Below are 18,385 nucleotides of genomic sequence, written 5' to 3'. Positions count from 1 at the left end.
TTATAATTATAAGGGAAAATTCCACTTTAATACCCAAACTTTTTGAATGTGTCCCTGTAGGACCTAAACTTTAAAAAAGTGTCAAGTTGGTCCCTGTCGTTCACCGACTGTCAATTATCTATTGAAAATGTCAAAATTACCCTTCAAAAGAAGACAATGTTCATTGTCTTATACCTTGAGACTGAACTAGTTGAGGTATTTGAGATTCTAGACTAATGAAGTCATTGCCTTCTACCTTTAGATTTGAAACACACTATTGTCTAGTTATTTCTTTGCTTTTAGCTATTGTTTCCCTCTATTATATTTCATGTTTTTTCTCTTTTTTTCTTTGAAAATAACCAGTTAAGTCTCAAGGTAGAAGACAATGAACAGCGTCTTCTTTTGAATGGTAGTTTTGACAATTTCAATAGATAATTGATGGCCAGTTAATGACAGAGATCAAATTGACACTTTCTGACTGCAGTGACACGTTTGAAAGTCTAGGTACTAACTTGACACTACCCCCAAAGTTCAGGATACTAAAGTGGAATTTTCCCTAATTTTAAATTTAAAGAATGATTATGATACCTTAGCTAAACCTTGCAAGTAGTAACTTCTCCTTTTTCTTTAAAAAATGAAAATTTCCAGGATTTGTTTGGTTCATACTTTGAATCATAATAAGAGTGATCTATTCTCATAATCTGTTTGGTTCAAACAAAATTTGAAATCAACTAGAATGAGATTTCATTCTCAAGGGAGGAGTATGAGGAAATGGTCATTCCCTTGAATTGGTGAATGTCATTCCACTAGAAATGGGAATGAAATTATGATTCTGCCCAATGAAACAATAGGGTGTATTGGTAAACACACACATCCAAATGGCCCATTCCAATTCCTGCCGTTTGGTTGAGTGGGATAGGAATCCCGTCCCCATTTTAGGCATAACAGGTATGGGGGAATGGCCATTCCAGTCCATTTATTTAATTAATTATTTGTTTAAGACCAAAAACACCCCATTCGATTCCAACCCCTAATCAACCAAAGTTCGAAGGTTGTGTGAAGAACTCCTTTGACCTCCATGCTAGCCGTTGCTACTACCAACCCTATCTCTAGCGAGGCAAGACTGTCATTGACCATCCTTCATCCCCTCCTTCTTCCAAATCCATCACCGTTGCCGCCAATCCATCTCCAGCAAGGTAAGGCTATTGTCAACCATCCTTCATCCCTCCTCTTCCCCCTTCTTCTTCTTCTTCCAAATCGGCTGCTGCCACGCCAATCTCATCTCTAGTGAGGTAAAACTGTCACCAACCATCCTTCTTCCTCTCGTCCTCATCCTCCTTATTCCAAATCAACCGCCCTTCTTCTTTCTACCATCTTCCTCCTCCTTCTATGTCTTCTTTTTTTATTCAAAATGATTGTTTTATAAATCTGCAAATCCACTAAATTTTGATTGATTTCTAGTTAAATCAAACAATAACAATCAGAATCTGATTCCAATTTCTGACTGAACCAAACAGACGCTAGAATATATGATTTTGATTCTGATTCTGATTCCCTATGTTGTCTGCAAACCAAACGGACCATTCCGATTCCGATTTCACATACCCTTGTTCCCACGAACCAGATGGGCATTCGGTTACCTTGGACCCAAACGACCCAATGTGCACGGAAATCAGACCATGGAAGGAGTATATATACATGCAAATATGTAGAGCGCAAAATCAAGTATTTTGTACCGTAAATATTTATATTTGTACTCCTTCCAAACCGAGCCGTTGGAAAAATGATGACGGATGAAATCGCGGTTATTTTCGGTAGAAGTATCTCCGGGGTCGTGAGCCGTCAGTTTGTCAGTTTGTGAGGAGAGTGGAGAGCGAGCGATCAACTACAGCCAGACAAAATTTGCTGTTTGGCTCTATTTAGATGCTTTCCGTGCATTCTTTCTCTCTATTTAATCACCACTCATCTTCACCCAAATAGCATCCAAAAGTAGAGCTTTCAATCACTGGTTCACTACCCCAACTCGGGAACGTTCATCAATAGGATTTTGAATCTTCACCGTTGCTTTTTCTTGATAAGCAAATAGCTCGATTGACACGATCATCATCGTCAACCTACGTGCCAACATCGACGGCTCTGATCGATGTTTGGATAATCAACTCATTAGAAAACCTCTTTTCATCCACAGATACAGAGTACAGAGAGAGAGAGAGAGAGAGAGAGTGAGACACCTTGATGCATCCGCCTCCGCCGGTTGGCTGAAAACAGATTTCTCGGAGCCTCAGTCACCATGCCCGATAAACCAATTCGGCCTTCCCGAGCTCTTCGTTGAAGTCTAAACCCTAATTTGTTTTTCCCTGAAGTGAAACTAGTTGTGTATCTTTATCCACTGGAAGTCTGCATGAGTAGGCAGGAACAGAAGAGGTCCATTGAGCCGAACTACTTGAAGCAGCCATGGGGTTGGTTATCCTTTCTAATTCACCGTCTTCGCCTCTCCTCGCTATTTCCATTCGCCGAGCTTCTTCTCCGAGGTCGATTTCTCGGATTCGCCTTCGCATCGCTTCTCGCCATTGGCTGAATAAGTCTGCTGCTTCTCTCAGGTAGTGGACTGCTCTGCTCTTCCATCTAGCCTTTTGATTTCTTATTCTTTTTAATCTTCTGAGCTATTGTATTGAAATATAGTGGTTAACCACGTGAGAGGAGAAAAGCGAAAAATCAAAGAAGGGAATACCTACCTAGTATGTCTCTTTTGGGTTCAATTGATTGATTTATATTACGTTTGAACCTTAAACCGTTCGTGTTGGATTATTTGCAACAAGAAGCTAAATTATATCACATGTAGAAAAATAAGCTAAATTATATTATTATAAATGATAAATCCACTAAGCATCAATTAAACAAAAAATTTTGATTGCGATAGGCGATTTGGTCCGATAGTTTTACTTGATTCTTTTCTAAACTTCCGTTACTTATCCTAAAAAAGGTTGAACAAAGAGTTACAGGACTTCTAGTTAACTTGCTTGACTTTAAAATTCATAGAAGTTCATTAGAGCGTTTAAGTTGTATATTCCCACTTTTTACTCAACGAATCAATTGTACCATTGGCGGCTCTTAATCTAAGCAATAGAAAAATGAAAGTAACAATAAAAAGGCAACTACGCAAAGATGGTCCAGGCACCAAGCTATATGGGGCAGTGTTACATGGATGTTGGACACTGGAATCAGAGCTCGTGTGCCCACTTGACAAGGCTGAGGAATAGACCGGTAGACATGTCTATAGAAAAGTATAAACTTTTAAAATAATCTACATTTGGTTGATTTTTAACAATATAGACCATTAGAAAAAAGCTATAAAAGATCATTTTTTCTATTTAAATAACATTTTATAGGAGAAATAACACCCATCTTGTAGATTAGCTGTTCATTTGAGTTGAATAAGCAAGGCGAAAAAAATGTCACATAGAAATGTCCTTCAAGAATCCATGAAATGTTGGAGTCCAACCAGTGTGGCACAGGCACTTCTTCCATTGAGGAGAGTCCATACAACATCGATTTTGGGTGATTCAGTGGATATGGATGTAGCCTATGCCCTTTTTTTCCCACAAACACCTATTAAACAAACTCAAACCTGCTTTCTGACACATGTTGGCCTGAGATTTTACCATTGCCACAGGGGACTCTCAGGGAAAGCTTTTTTTTGGGCTGTATTGTAAGATTTGAGATTTGTATGGAGTCAACATTCATGCTATGAGTGGTTCACACTTTTGTATTTAACTGTTATTTTAATGAGAGTTACTGTTTCCAATAAAAAAAACCATTTCCTCAACTCTCAAGCAATGGCCTCTGAGATGTAACGATTTGAGGATGTTAAGAACAACTGGCATTTGAAGCACCTTTTTCAGTATGTCACTGATGGTATGACTTTAAATATACTTCTATTTGTTAATTAAAACTTCTAACAGTTATTGTTTGTTCTTTTTAAACTTTGATCCAGGCAAGGAAATTTCATTTCAAGGTGTTCGTTCACAAACACTGATATACATTTCAATAATGTTACCACAGAAGAAGAGATCCCAGATGACTTGTCATCTATTCCATCTGGTTGCTCAGTTCCACTTGTTCATATCCAATCAGAGATTCTTGGAACTGAATCTTTCAATTTACTAGCCGAAGATTCCTACATGGATAGCCTGTTGACAACATTGCCAGTATGGCTTAACATTCAACCAAAGTGTTTTGACATCATGGTCATGACTTGTGTACTCTACTTTTCCATTTTATTTGCTATTTGGATTCTCAGTTTTCCATCATTCATCTTTCAGGTCCTATCGGAGGATGAGCAGAATGCTCTAGCAGCCACCCCAGCTCATCCAGCAGGATTGTATGGTAGGATTTTTTTTTTTCTATTTCCTTGAAACTATGGATAATATCATGACTCTATTAAATGCGTCAGGGAATTGACCCATGTTTATAAACTTTACATTTTTTATTACGAGATTGAAAAATTACTCTGCTTGATTTAATAAACTGAAACCAAATGATACAGGCAGGAGAACATGTATAGAATTGTTCCTGATGAAATTTGCATCTATATCCTTCTGTAGATGTTGGTGCACAAATGAGATGCTCAAGACCAATTTTCACTGGGATTCCTACCTGGATCACTTAGTTCAACCTAACTATTATGCCAGATAGAAGAGAGATCTTCATCTGTGTGTGTTTTAGGTTTCCAATATTGCCCTTGTATTTTTTTTTTTAACTTTTTTCTTGCATAGTTCATACCCAACAATATGTCAGTCCATTTTAAAGTTTACTTTGCTAGAGGGGAGTATCTGTTGGGATGAGGAACTGAAACCTTATTCTAATAGGTGCAACACAAACTATTTGCTAAAACATTCCTAATAGAAGTCTCTATTTTTACTCTTAGTACTGTGTACATTCTGGTCTTATACAAAATTGCTGTTTGATAATGGCATAAGTGGCTGAACTGATCGATTTATTGCTTTGTCTTTTTTTTTGATAAATTTTATTTCTTTGTTGCTTTGTCTTTTAGTGGGTAAAATATTTAAATAATAAAATATTCAAAGGTATAGCAGTCAACTCAACTTTGGCTTTAGGAATTAAGGAATTTATAAAGGTGCAGCTCAATGCCTTATCCCAACTATATGTTGATTCCAACAATATTTCATGTTGGTACCCATGGAAATGGAAATCATCATCATCATCATCATCGATGCCTTATCCCAACTATATGGGGTTGGCTACATGAATCCTGTTTCGCCAATTTGTTCTATTTAAAGCCATATCCAATGTTAAACTATTAGTGCTTAAATCATTTCTTACTACTACTACCCATGTCCTTTTTGGTCTACCCTAAGCTCTTCTAGCCCCTTCAATGTGTAACAAAGCACTTCTAACTGGCGTAGTTGGTGGTCTTTTATGCACGTGCCCAAACCATCTTAATCTACTTTCTCTCATTTTATCACTTGTTGGAGCTACTCCTAGGTTCATATTGGCTAACTTCATTCCTAATCCTATCATTTCTAGTTTTTCCAATCATCCATCTTAGCATTCAAATTTCTGCCATATTCATTTTTTAGACATGTTGTTTCTTGACTGTCCAACACTATGCTCCATACAACATAGTTGGCCTTACAACCGTTTTATAGAACTTTCCTTTTAATCTAAGTGGTATTTGCCTATCACATAAAGTCCAAATGCACCTTCTCCATTTTGTACATCCAGCTCTAATTCTTTGGGCGACATCCTCCTCAATCTCTCCCTTGTTATGAATTATTGACCCATAGAATTGGAAATGTGTCATGGAAATATTAGGAAATTTATGAACATGTTAAACCATGTTTATAAAAAGACATTATATATTAATATATATGATGAAAATTAGGGCTGTTATTAAGAATGCCCAACCCGACCAAACCGACCAACCCGGACCGACCCAACCCGAGTCGGCCGGGTTTTCATTCGTACTGGTCGGTTTCGGGTTGGGCACATACAAAAAACGATATCTCGGGTCGGTTTCGGTTTTGACATAAGAAAACCGAAACCGACCCGACCCGAACCGAACTAGTCTTTCTTCTACTAGTTTGGTAGTTCCTACTTCCTAGTTTGAGTAGTTTCCTAATTCCTACTAGTCTTCTAGACTTCTACTAGAAATAGAAGGCCCATTAGGCAATTACAATTAGAATTCAATTAATTAGGTGCCCTTTTTTAGTTTTTTACCTAGATTAGGCAATTACAATTAGAATTCAATTAATTAGGTGTCATTTTTTAGTTTTTTACCTAGATTAGGCAATTACAATTAGAATTCCTACTAGAACTAGAAGGCCCATTAGGCAATTACAATTAGAATTCCTAGTTTCCTACTAGTCTTCTAATTCCACTTTTGTCTTCTCTTAAAATCTTATATTCTCTAACTTAACTTGGTTGGTCCGCCCCCCTCAACTCAAGTCCTCAACTAATTCAGAGTTTATTCGGTTTTGTACAGGAGCAAAACCGAAACTGACCCAAACCGACCCAACCCGACTCAAACCGACCAGGTCGGTTTGGCCTATCAGTGGGTTGGTTTCGGTTCCCACCTCTGGTAACCCGACTAGGTCGGGTCGGTTGGGAAAATCCCATGAAACCGACCCAACCCGACCCGTGAACACCCCTAATGAAAATAGTTGAAAAATACTTATATTTTTTGCTTTTCTTTAATATAAACTTTTATATTTTTTCTTTTAATAATTTATTAAAATTTTCATAATTCAAATTGGATCGGATCAGATTTTGGTACCCGACATCCTTAATGGATTTGGATTCAAATCACCATTTGTTAGATCAGATCGGATCGAATCTCAGATATGTGATATCAGATCGGATTCGGATATACCCTGATTCCAATCCAATCCGATCCGTTTACATCCCTAGGGGTAGGAGGAATCTTTCCTATTATGGTGGTGTCATTTTTTCAGCACCCCTTGATGATGAACTGATGCTATTAGTGTTTGCTCAATTTCTTGCACCATTATCTTAAGGTGGGTAATGCAACAGTGAATCAGATTTATCCAAGGTTTGGAGGATTGAGATGTATTATAAATTGTCTGTACCTATTTATTTATTTATTATGATAGCTCTATGGCTTGCACTCTTGGGGATGGGCTCTTAATCCAACCCTTCTTTGAGTTGCCCTTCAAGAAAGAAAAGCAATTAAATTTGCAAAGAGGTGGTGCATCTTTTCTGAATAAACAGTCCTCTGATCAGAATAACCATGTTATTTTCAGCTTTGTATGCTAGTTGCTTAGCTGGGAATCTGACTGAGCAACTGTGGAACTTTGCCTGGCCTGCTGCAGTTGCATTGATACATCCAAACCTTTTACCTGTTGCTGTGGTTGGTTTCTTCACAAAGGTACAAAATGGATCCATTGACATTTCTTGTAAAGATTGAATAAATGTATTATCTCATAAAGCATATGGAAAGACACATTATGTCACTCAGTCATTGTGGCATATGCTAAACCCCCTATTGGTTTTGGGGCCTACAGGGACTTCGCTATTCCTCCATTCCCAAGCTCCAAATTAGGACATGAAGTTATGAATGCATTTTATGTCCTTTTGTTCATAAGGCTGAGGAGAGGCTGTTGCTTGGTGCAATTATAAAATCTTGGGCTGACAAGAATGGGAATGTGGGTTCAAGGTTGAGACTTGAGAATGGTTGCTTCATGCAAGAAAGTGTGGAAGGTTAGGTCTGTGTCCAGTCTACCCTTCCAAAGATCCTGGATAGCCAGGAACAACATTGGGTAATGGCCCATTGTGGCCCTTAAGGCCAAGAAAAACTGAATAATGTTAGGTCTAAAAGAGTCTCTAACAGGTTTTCTGGGCTCTGGTAAACAGCTTGCAATATTTGTTGGAGGGCCTTTAATTGGCAATCTTATGGATCATTTTCCTAGAGTACCTGCATTTACCTTTTTGAGTTCTATTCAGGTAATTCTTCCACTTTAATTGTCTTTACCTTTAGTATTTCAAATGCTTTTTATGTTATTGTTGTTTCTCATAGACAGGTGCTTTATTACCTGCTTTGTGTCAGGCAGCTGCTCAATTGTTATCTGTCGCAATGATAATCCGTGCTCACACCATTCATACTAGCTTTGCACCATCTATGCATATCCAACCTTGGTTCATAGTACTAGTATTAGCTGGAGCTGCTGAGAGGCTTTCTGGCTTGGCATTGGGGGTTGCCATGGAGAGAGATTGGGTTGTTCAGGTAGTGCAATTTCATGTTATGCTGTCTCTTCAATATATATAGTTAGTCTGCTTTTCATATCTTCTTATTTGTTTTTCTTTCATCTATTGGATTGTGTTTGTATATGCAGTTAGCAGGGAGCAATAGGCCTATTGCACTTGCACAAGCAAATGCCATTCTCAGTCGAATTGATCTCCTCTGTGAGGTGTTTACTACTTTTCTTTGGTCATTTGCTTTTTTTTTTTATATATATTTGTATGTATGTGTGTATGTATAAATACGTGTGTATTCTGCATATACTTCTTGTATGGTATGTTGTATTCTATTTTCTTTTCTACTATGAAGACCCAAGACAGATGAAACTTGTTTCAAACCATCATAATAGATTTGTGACTGTTTCATGGCCACAGATAGCTGGTGCATCACTCTTTGGTTTTCTTCTTTCCAAGTATGATCCTGTTACTTGCTTGAAGCTTGCTGCTGGCCTGATGATATGTGCATTGCCTATCCAGGTAATTAAGTTTGTGCTTTATTTATTCTGGTCGACCTGATTAAAATTTAATTTTGTTGATTGCTTTCTGGCTTATGTTCCATGTTTCAGATCCTTCTCACATGGTTAACCAACAAACTATCTACTGGAGTTCTTGATCGCTGTAAATGTCAACAGACTTTTGGGAAGGCAGATGCAGGGAATTTAGGTATACTTTAGCTGTATTCATCTATTTTAGAAGCAGGACTTCTGCTGATACTACATTTCTAATATGAACTCTAATGCTACCCAGTTGAAATAGGTGTGGATGCCATCAAGAATGGATGGACAGAATACAAGCAGCAACCTGTTCTTCCTGCAAGCCTGGCCTATGTGCTCCTATACTTTAATATTGTTCTTACACCAGGTGGCTTAATGACGGCATTCTTAACACAGCGTGGTATTTCTCTAACTTGTTTCTATTCTGTATTTCTGAAGATGGATTGCTTCAATGCAGTCAAAACTTAAATCTGGGCCTCAGTCAACAAGGAACATGGGAAGTCCCTTCCCATACTCTGAGGTGTGCCCATGTTGCAAATCTAAGTTCTTTGGTCTTCACTGTTGGGCAGTTTTTTGCCCTCTCGTTTTCCTGTTCTTAATTATCCTTAGGTGAGTGAACACAAATATTTTTTTCCTCCAAAATTGAGATGATGTTGAATTCCTCCATCTGTTATCTGTATGTTTCTTGGCTATTCCCATTCCCAATGGCCAATGTCCTCCAGACAGTACAAAATATTGTTGTATGTATGGTGGTGGGTCCCTAGCCGGTTGATGTGTGCTATACATGCACTGGGGATAGGAGGGGAGGGATTCTTCCACCACACCGATGTGACTGCCTGTTTTGTGAAATTCTGATCCCTGCTAATCAGGATATTTGGAAATTCTCTCTAAGCCTTCTTTCTTCTCACATTTTCTTTGTTTGTTTCTTCTTGCTTCAATTATGGATTCCATCTTTATATTCAATTTATGCTGTTGGGGTTAACAGGTTTAAACCCATCCATCGTTGGGGGGTTCAGTGGCTTATGTGCTTTCATTGGGGTTGCTGCAACCTTCATATCTGCAAACCTTGTCAGACGGCTTGGCATTCTAAAGGTTTTTTTCCCATTTAAAATTGTTCTTATTCTTATCCAGATTCTGTATTAATTCTGTCTCTAAGATGTGGGTTCATTATACTAGGCTGGAGCAGCTGGATTGATATTCCAGGCTTCACTTCTCACTTTGGCTGTTGCCGTGTATTGGAGTGATTCTCTTTCTCGGCAGTCCTCCCTCCTTTTCTTTCTCAGTTTGATTGTAAGCATGTCTTTAACCTTCTTGTTTCTACTAACACTTATTTTTTGAACCCATCAAAGCACCAGTTTGTAACTGTCCAGTTTTTAACCATATTTTTGGATGCCCTTTTCTTTCATGCCCACCCTTTTTCTTATATTTGCAGGTATTATCAAGGTTGGGCCACATGTTATATGAAGTTATAGGAGCCCAGATCCTTCAAACTGGGATCCCAGCTTCTAAGGCGAATTTGATTGGAACAACAGAAGTCTCGGTGGCGAGTCTTGCAGAACTTGTTATGCTAGGAGTTGCAATAATTGCGAATGATGCTTCTCATTTTGGTTTTCTAGCCATGCTCTCCCTCTCTGCTGTAGTTGGAGCAGCTTGGATGTTCTGCCAATGGTTGGCCAATCCCACAGATGAACATAGAAGGCTTTTCTCCTTTGACTCGCAATTTTGATGTTGAATGTGAGTATTGTTTACTTGCTTTGTGTTTCATTTTTGAAGCTTCCTTCCCGTCTTATTTCCATGCTTTCATTGACCATGAATATCACTCTTAAGTTTATATACTTCTCCCCTGTTAGGGGAGATTATTTTCAGCCTGGCCGGGCCTGGGCCCAATTCTTTTGGTCTGACATGCAATTGTTATATAATTTAAATATATACATATAGTTATCTGTCATTTTATTTTATATTTATTTTTTTATATATAAATATTATAATTACGCAATACATTTCATATAATATTTTATATTACATAAAGTATAGCATAACTTTATACATGTATTATTTGTTATCTATTATATTTATTTATTGTTTTATGATATAATTTAATATTTCATATTTAAAATTGCAGGCCCAGCCGACCCATGCTCATCCCTACTCCCCAGTTCACCCCCTCCAAATTTGTCAACTTGGGTGACGGCGCTAGTCAGTTGACCTTGTTATGGAGCCAAAATATGGATGATTGTGTTTGTGACCAATAAAATTCACAAATGGGTGATTGGGTGAATGTTCATTTGGGCAGGTATACTGTGAATAGTTTCATTCAGCTAGCTACCCCGTCCAAAGTTCAAACCAGTTGGAAAATATGCATCAAATAATATGTATCTAGGCTGTGAGACCTATACCGACGTTTGCCTGGTAAAATTTAAATCATATTGCACATGTAGAAAAAGTGTCACCATGATAAATTTCCTTTGGTGCTTAGTATCTAATTCAATTTATTGCCCTTTCTGCTGTCAACAGAAACTGTTCAGCATCCTCTCAGGGCTTGCGCAAGACTGCCTGCTACCTATTCAATTTGTATACCTGGAACTGACGTAGCTTCTGACAACATACATGTAATTATTCATAGATAATTCTGAGCCAAGGATTTGCTGCATTGGCGGTTGTAAAGCTCCTTGCTGCAGGTTATTATAAAATTACAGCGTTGATCCTGTACGGGAACGGCTGTATATATCATCCTGCCAGTGGGAATTTTTTTTTTGATTGGCAGAATTAGTTTGATATACACTGCTGCGGGGGAGCCGGACCCTTGTTCGCAGTATAATTCATTTGTTCACCCATAATGCTTTGATGCAACATTTTTTCGCGAATGATTAAGCTGATTTTCTTGTTTCAAAACTGACAGTTGGGAGTGACAAAATGTTGTGCCTCTTGCTTGTATACGTTCCAAGTTCAAAGTATTGAAAATGCAAGTGTATCGGAAAAGTAATTTTAAGAGACGTATCAAGATACGTTTGAAAACGTTTACATATGGATGAAAAATCAAGATATGCATGGATACATAAGAAAATTCAAAAAATCTTTAAAAAATATGAACAATAATAAAAACGAGTTTTATGTGATTATAATTAATTTATTTAAACATAAAAAATCATTCTTTAATGATTTATATGAAGTATTGGGATATAATTAGTAACCATTGAAAAATAATAGAAGAATTACAATGTATGTGTATACATACTAATATTTCTTAGTTAATATTTTTTTGAAGTCATTTATTAGTTAATTGTTTATTATATATAGATTTAGATGATATTTATTATATATACAAGTTAAGTATTCCTTAATTTTTAATAAATAAATTTAACTTGTATCCATCTTATTATTATATAAATATTAATAATCAAATTTATAGCATTTGTTGGGAAACATCCACCAAGGCAAGAAAGATTCTTTTAAGTATAAAAAAACATGTTATTTTAATAGATAATTGAGGTTGGCATAATGGTTAATTAATTAGTGTTGCAAGCAAATGACTTGAGGTTCAAAACCTCTTACCTTTGGTTTGTGACTTTTAACAAGTTATTTGATTTAACATTAAATGCTGTAATTAAAGGTAACTTAAATGAACATTTAATTAAATTATATTAGCATTTAGTGACATCTCAGACTTAAGACTTAATTAAAATTGATATTAATGAGAGAGAGAAGATATAATTTAAATTTAAAAAGGAGAGGAAAATTAAATTCAGCTGATACAAAATGCATATCGGCACGTTTTGAATTGTATCGGCCGATACATACTCGAAACGAACCGATACATTGCTGATACGGACCTGTATCGGTTCGATACGGACGAAAAAATACGAAACCATTTAATTAGACATGTTCCGTGTATCGGAACTCTTCTGAAATGATACGTATCGGCCTATACGTTACGAAATTTAAAACTTTGTATACGCTAACTGGGTTGTCAGTTGTCAGGTTCATTCTTTAACTGAAACAACACCATGCTCTTAGGCTGTCTAATTGCAGATGTTGGAGATGAGGTTTTGGGTAGACTGGCCTTAAATTCCAGAATAAAATGGATTCCTTCAAACCAAACATAGCCTAAAGGTGTAGGGTGTAGACGGCTTTGCTGAGCAAGAGTTCCAACCAAACCGAACTGAAACGGAAATCAATTAAAACAAAAAAAAAAACAAAAATTGAACCAAACTGATACCCAAATTAATCGAATTTTTCAATTTATCATCTGAACTTGAACACCCCTAGCAACTTAGCAAGAGTTGCCTATTCCAATCATAGCACCCACCAATGGGTGCTTATATGGGTTGGCATTAGTTTGCTTTGGTAGAATCAAATTCGTCTGCCGTGTTGCGAGTTTTTTTTCCGGCGACCCTGATTTTGTGATATGTAGAATTTTAGCAAGGCATATGATCGAACCATCCCCGGTTTGTGATGAGATAGAACTTGGAGAGAGGTGGATTGAGTATTGAAATCCCTCTTTAGATATGGAAATTTCCTCATTCTTTTAACATATTTCTCTACAGCTTATGGCCCAACCGACCCTCAAACAAGAATGACCTTTCAGGGGTATGCTAAACCTCTACCACAACAGGGCCGTCAGAAGAACCCTCTCACGACCTTGCAATGGTGACTATAGCTCGTGGCAAATATTGAGGGCATTAGAGCAATGTTATGACACAACTACCTGACTTGAGCTGCAGCTTGTAATCGAAGCAACAAAACTGAAAGTCACTTGAATAAAAAGAGCCCAGCTTTTTGCTCTTGTAGATGTTGACAACTACATCTTCTATAGTGCAATGCTCGAGAACAATGGTTAGCATTAGTGTATATGTTCTCTCAGCCATAGGACCGATGATGGTTGAAATAAATAAAAACTTCCTCTGGGATTTAAAAGCACCTTCAATAAGTTCTCTTTCTCACGACTGGTTTTCTTACTTCTTTTTTTGCAGTAGATCCTGAAGAAGCAATTCCTATCGTCAATTGGTATAAATCCTTCAACCTGTAGAAATGGATAAAACAAGTTCATAAACATCCAAGACATGCCAAACAAAAATTCGGAACAAAGTAAAAGACTTCTTTTTATATACTTGTATGTTCATCTACTTTTTTGCATTCCCATTACCTTGGCATACCAATAAAAAGACCGATGACAGAGACACCAACAATGAGAGGAAAAACTGGTGCTGGCGTTAATTCCTATACAACATTACGCACAAATTTTTAGCAACTTGATCCAATGCCAATTGATTACCCAAGATGCATTATTTAGAATACCACATCAATATACAAAGTCCACATAATTCATTTTGAAATGTACCAAGCATTTCAGCCACCCAACCAACCTAGTTAAAAGAGACGACAGGATCTGCTGCCAATACTGGTGTGTGGACCAGGCTACATGACCAGATTATGAGTGAGCACGCCAATGTTCCATACACATGGGGTCCACATTCACACACTTGCATTTGCAACAGATCCCTTCTAGTTAAAAGACACCTTAGCCTATAAAAAGTTGTCACAGGCACTGAACTACCATTGCTCATTTTATGGTGGGATCAACAAATTTCAAATCGAGAACAAGTAATCAGAACGACAGAACCTCTGTTCACCATGCCCTGGCTCAATGCCATGGTTTGCAAGTGCATGTTTTGTTATGAAAAGACGCCATTAGTATTTAATGTAGCATGTACCTGTTTGTGATGATCCTCCTCAACTTTGTATCTGAGAGGGCCAATGTGAACTTGTGCTTGCTTTTCCAAGTCAACCTCAATAATTTCTGATTGAAATCTGTGGGTACTTGATGGAAGGCTGGAACGCAACTGCACAAGATGCTTACCCTTGGGCAGATCCCTTATATGAAAAAAGTGGGAAAGTGGCAATGGAAAAACTGACTCAATGTTAGATGGGTTACTTGCTGACTTCACTTCAACCAAGAGATGTGTTTCTAACTCCCTAATGCCAACTCCCTCTACATGGCCAGTTAAAATGGTCATTTCCAACTGTTCAAATACTACAAAATCCAGACCCTTGATATCTTCAGAGCCAACCTACCAAAAGGAAGAGAACATTATATGCATGCAGAAGTGAGTATAAAGAAGAAATATTACAAGCAGCTGATAATAGGTGATGCTTAAACACAGATTTTATAGACATTAGGAAATAACAGAATAAGAAAAAATGAGAAACCACAGATAAACCAGAACCACCAGAGTTCAGACTGAAGTGTTTGGGAGTAAAAATGCTGCAGGGGAATCCTAGTTATTTCTACATCCATCAGAGGATATTATGGTCATTGAACATGTGGTAATGGAAGACAATTTGACAATCACAAAGCTAAACTGTAATGATGAAAAATCTTTCACCTGATGCATGGGACCAATCAGGATGTTCAAGTAGTATTCTCTGCCAAGGCTTCAGAAGCAGAATGAAGCCATGAACTTCAAACATCATACCAAATTCAACAGTCAACTTAGCCACACAATCAAACCAGAAAGTGGGACTCTTATTGTATATTAGGTGAAATGTTTAAATTGTAACGGTGTACCAAAATGATGGTGTTCAACTCTTGAACTTCAATGCATTTTACCATGCCTCCCCTCTAATAGTCATAAAATGTGGACACTCTTTATTTAGGAAAAATCTCTAAGATACCAGAAAAAGAATAGTTTTCTAAAATGGGAAATTTGGTTATTATCAGTTTGGGGCAATCATGAGCTGGGCTTAGCATCTATGATAAGGGCTATAGCCTGGGCCTGGGTTTGACCTTTGGGTCTATGACATTAAATAATATGGTAGCCTAACTTGCACAGCTGTTTATCATTAAATAGATGAATGAAAAGCTTTCATTTTCATAATTCATGAATGTGGGACCTTCAGCCAAAAGGCTAACCTAACATTCAAGGTCCCACACATCAATGAATTAAGAAAATGGATGCATTGCGTCCATCTATTTAACAGTAGCTAATTGAGGAAAATAAGCCATGAACTTGCACATGAGTTTACTCATGAGCTGGGCTTAGCATCTATGATAAGGGCTATAGCCTGGGCCTGGGTTTGACCTTTGGGTCTATGACATTAAATAATATGGTAGCCTAACTTGCACAGCTGTTTATCATTAAATAGATGAATGAAAAGCTTTCATTTTCATAATTCATGAATGTGGGACCTTCAACCAAAAGGCTAACCTAACATTCAAGGTCCCACACATCAATGAATTAAGAAAATGGATGCATTGCGTCCATCTATTTAACAGTAGCTAATTGAGGAAAATAAGCCATGAACTTGCACATGAGTTTACTCATTGACCCGTGCCAACTTGTGAATCTTTATCAAACATTGGGTGTCCATGCTACACTTATTTTTATATAAATTTATGTTTTACTTTATAAAATATAAACATTATATATAATACAAGTTATAAGAGTCGTATAATAATATTTATATAAATTATTTAGTAAATATATGATATAATATAATATATAAAAAATATGTAACATATAATCTGGGCTGGGCTGGAAATGATCGCCCCTGACACTTAGACTTGGTGAAGACAAAACCATTTAGGATTTAAGCCACTGGATTACATAATGGCCAGTCGGATTATCCAATTCAACTATTTGCTAAAATAAAATATATATAAATTATTAAAATAGCAAGATAATAAATGCTTTCTTATTATCCTTTACAGCTAGTTTACATCTAATGTATCTGCTCAGACCAAATAAGCATTTAAAAACAGTCTACCTGTCTTCTCCAATCCTATGTTAATCAGGTTTGACTGCTGTTTAACTCAAATTGAACATCGATGCAATGAAATCGGTTTAATCATTAGAATAATTAAAAAATGTTAAAAAAGATTATAAAGAAAAAGAAAATATATCTCAAGAGATGTAAAGAGTAAGATTCACTGCAACTCACCTTAACAACTATACTATTTGTCCATGAGAACTAACACTATAACATCTTGAGAATTAACACTATACTTGTCCATGAGAAGAAGATTCACTGCAACTCACCTTGACAACAACAGATTCTGGTGAGACACGTTCTATTCTTGGGCTTCCAAGCTCATCCTTTTCCACTACTTTGACTATATAGGTTGTATCAGGAAGAAGTCCTCTCAGACGGTAGCTTCCGGAGGAATCTGTTGTTGTCACCTCATAATATCCTTCCGATTCTGATCGAGCCTCGACAGAAACACCTTCTTTTGGCTGGCCAGATAGTAATGTGACAGTACCCATAGCACTGTATGAAGGAAAACCATTTTAGGGTTTGATAATAAAAGGCCATTACCCAATGTTGGTCCCAGATATCTAGGGTCTTGGGAGGGGTTGTGAACATTTGCATAAATACTACTTGAAAGTAAACACTTATGTACATTCATTTTTGAAATAGTTTTCAAGGCGCCAAGGCGAGGCTAGGTGACCGGGGGGCGCCTTGTCGCCCAGTTGCCTAGGCGGGTGCCTAGGTGATCGATTTTTTTTTTATGTTAAAACATAGATCCTAGGGTAGTTCCCTAGGTACCATAACCATATTTCTTTAATAATTGTTCATGATTTTCATAATAAAAGTATAGAAAAATCAACATATTCATGAGAAGAAAAGGAAGAAGGAAAATAAAATTCAAAAAATATAGGGGCTGAACCCTCATTTTTGTTATAGGAAAAGAAGAAAATAAAATATATTGGTAGTAGTAGTAGTAGAAGAAGAAGAAGAAGGATATATGGAAGAGGAAAATGTGCTGATTAGATAAAATTTTAAGTTCTTCCTTACTTATTGGTTCAGGTTTTTAAGTCTTTGAGGGTTCAATACAACATTTAGCAATGTTTGTGTTGATTAAACCCTAATAAATAAGAAAATAGTAAAAAGAAATTAGTATATAAACACACAAAATGATTATTTTAGTTTAATAATGTCTATTTTATAATTATAATCTCAAAAAAGAATGAATAAAAAAATATTTTATAGTAGGAAGTAGAAAACTGCTTGGCGATTAGTCGAGGCGAGCCTCAAAGGGCGCCTTGTCGCCTAGGCGTCACCTTGACAACTAAATTATATGTTGTTCATGCCCAGCCATGATAGATGTAAGGAATATTAAGCCACAAGCTACAAAATGGAATTTAGTAATAAGGGAACGGAGATAGAGAATGTAGAGCTGGTTAATAATAAAGAGGATATAGAATAAAGATATGGATGATTTTCTTAGTTTTTGAAAGAGCTTAATGCTTCAAAAAACATAACAGAGCTGGAATATTGATACAGTCTGAACAATGTAAAACCATAGATATGAAAGAATAAGTAGAAGGGTGAAAGAAATGCACAAACCTGTAAGCAACGCGGGTGGCCTGGAAAACTACATTTTTAGACTCACCAGAACCAAGTTCTATTGCCTGTGCTGGAGGCAAGAAGGAATATTCCTGTGGATCAAGGACAGATTAATGTTAAAATTGTGCATAAGACATTCTTTCTGTTTAACAATTAGCATTAATAACAGAAACAACTCTGAGCTTGTTGAATTCTATTCCTAGAAAGCATATGGCAGTAGCATTGGAAATCCAGGGGGCCATCAGGGGTGGGAGGAATCTTTAGAGATGAAGTTGCAATATTCTCGGGCC

At 36.9% G+C, this 18,385-nt stretch overlaps 2 protein-coding genes across 11 annotated transcripts in view; one reads left to right on the top strand and one right to left on the bottom strand.

Moving 5' to 3' along the window:
- The first annotated feature begins 2,157 nt into the window (after window positions 1-2,157).
- On the top strand, window positions 2,158-11,642 carry LOC104598758 (solute carrier family 40 member 3, chloroplastic-like). 10 transcript variants are annotated; one of them, XR_016083900.1, is made up of 15 exons: window positions 2,158-2,579; window positions 3,974-4,187; window positions 4,302-4,365; window positions 7,263-7,387; window positions 7,873-7,962; window positions 8,066-8,242; window positions 8,352-8,426; window positions 8,632-8,733; window positions 8,823-8,919; window positions 9,004-9,150; window positions 9,736-9,842; window positions 9,927-10,040; window positions 10,183-10,484; window positions 10,873-11,159; window positions 11,265-11,642. XR_016083900.1 is itself a non-coding variant. In XM_088900655.1 (14 exons), exons 1-13 carry the CDS (start codon window positions 2,434-2,436, stop codon window positions 10,474-10,476), a joined length of 1,752 nt encoding a protein of 583 aa, XP_088756781.1. In that variant the 5' UTR covers window positions 2,164-2,433; the 3' UTR covers window positions 10,477-10,484; window positions 11,265-11,642. The 10 variants fall into 10 exon arrangements, 2 of the variants coding, with proteins under 2 accessions (XP_088756781.1, XP_010259255.1); XR_016083902.1 differs by having other exon boundaries at window positions 2,164-2,579; window positions 9,013-9,150; XR_016083901.1 differs by having other exon boundaries at window positions 2,164-2,579; window positions 10,873-11,043.
- A 1,587-nt stretch (window positions 11,643-13,229) lies between these two features.
- LOC104598759 (Carbohydrate-binding-like fold) overlaps window positions 13,230-18,385 on the bottom strand; it is a 43,337-nt gene continuing 38,181 nt past the window's right edge. Inside the window, exons 23-27 of the mRNA XM_010260957.3 lie at window positions 18,096-18,187; window positions 16,787-17,015; window positions 14,462-14,818; window positions 13,894-13,967; window positions 13,230-13,770 (exon numbers count right to left, since the gene is read on the bottom strand). Coding sequence (XP_010259259.1) covers window positions 13,671-13,770; window positions 13,894-13,967; window positions 14,462-14,818; window positions 16,787-17,015; window positions 18,096-18,187 — 852 coding nt within the window. The 3' untranslated portion in view covers window positions 13,230-13,670. The remainder of the gene's footprint in view (window positions 13,771-13,893; window positions 13,968-14,461; window positions 14,819-16,786; window positions 17,016-18,095; window positions 18,188-18,385) is intronic.

This window comes from Nelumbo nucifera, chromosome 3, assembly GCF_055504915.1.
Source record: "Nelumbo nucifera cultivar China Antique chromosome 3, China Antique-T2T, whole genome shotgun sequence".
NCBI classification, from domain to species: Eukaryota; Viridiplantae; Streptophyta; class Magnoliopsida; order Proteales; family Nelumbonaceae; genus Nelumbo; species Nelumbo nucifera.
This window is presented reverse-complemented; position numbering and strand designations above follow the sequence as displayed.

What these genes read in the sequence shown, in the direction of transcription:
- LOC104598758 (XM_010260953.3), top strand. Translation starts at nt 2,434, where the DNA reads ATGGGGTTGGTTATCCTTTCTAATTCACCGTCTTCGCCTCTCCTCGCT. An exon ending in TGGTTGGTTTCTTCACAAAG is followed by an intron (nt 7,388 to 7,872) that starts GTACAAAATGGA and finishes TCTGGTAAACAG; the next exon opens with CTTGCAATATTTGTTGGAGG. An exon ending in CCTTTTTGAGTTCTATTCAG is followed by an intron (nt 7,963 to 8,065) that starts GTAATTCTTCCA and finishes GCTTTGTGTCAG; the next exon opens with GCAGCTGCTCAATTGTTATC.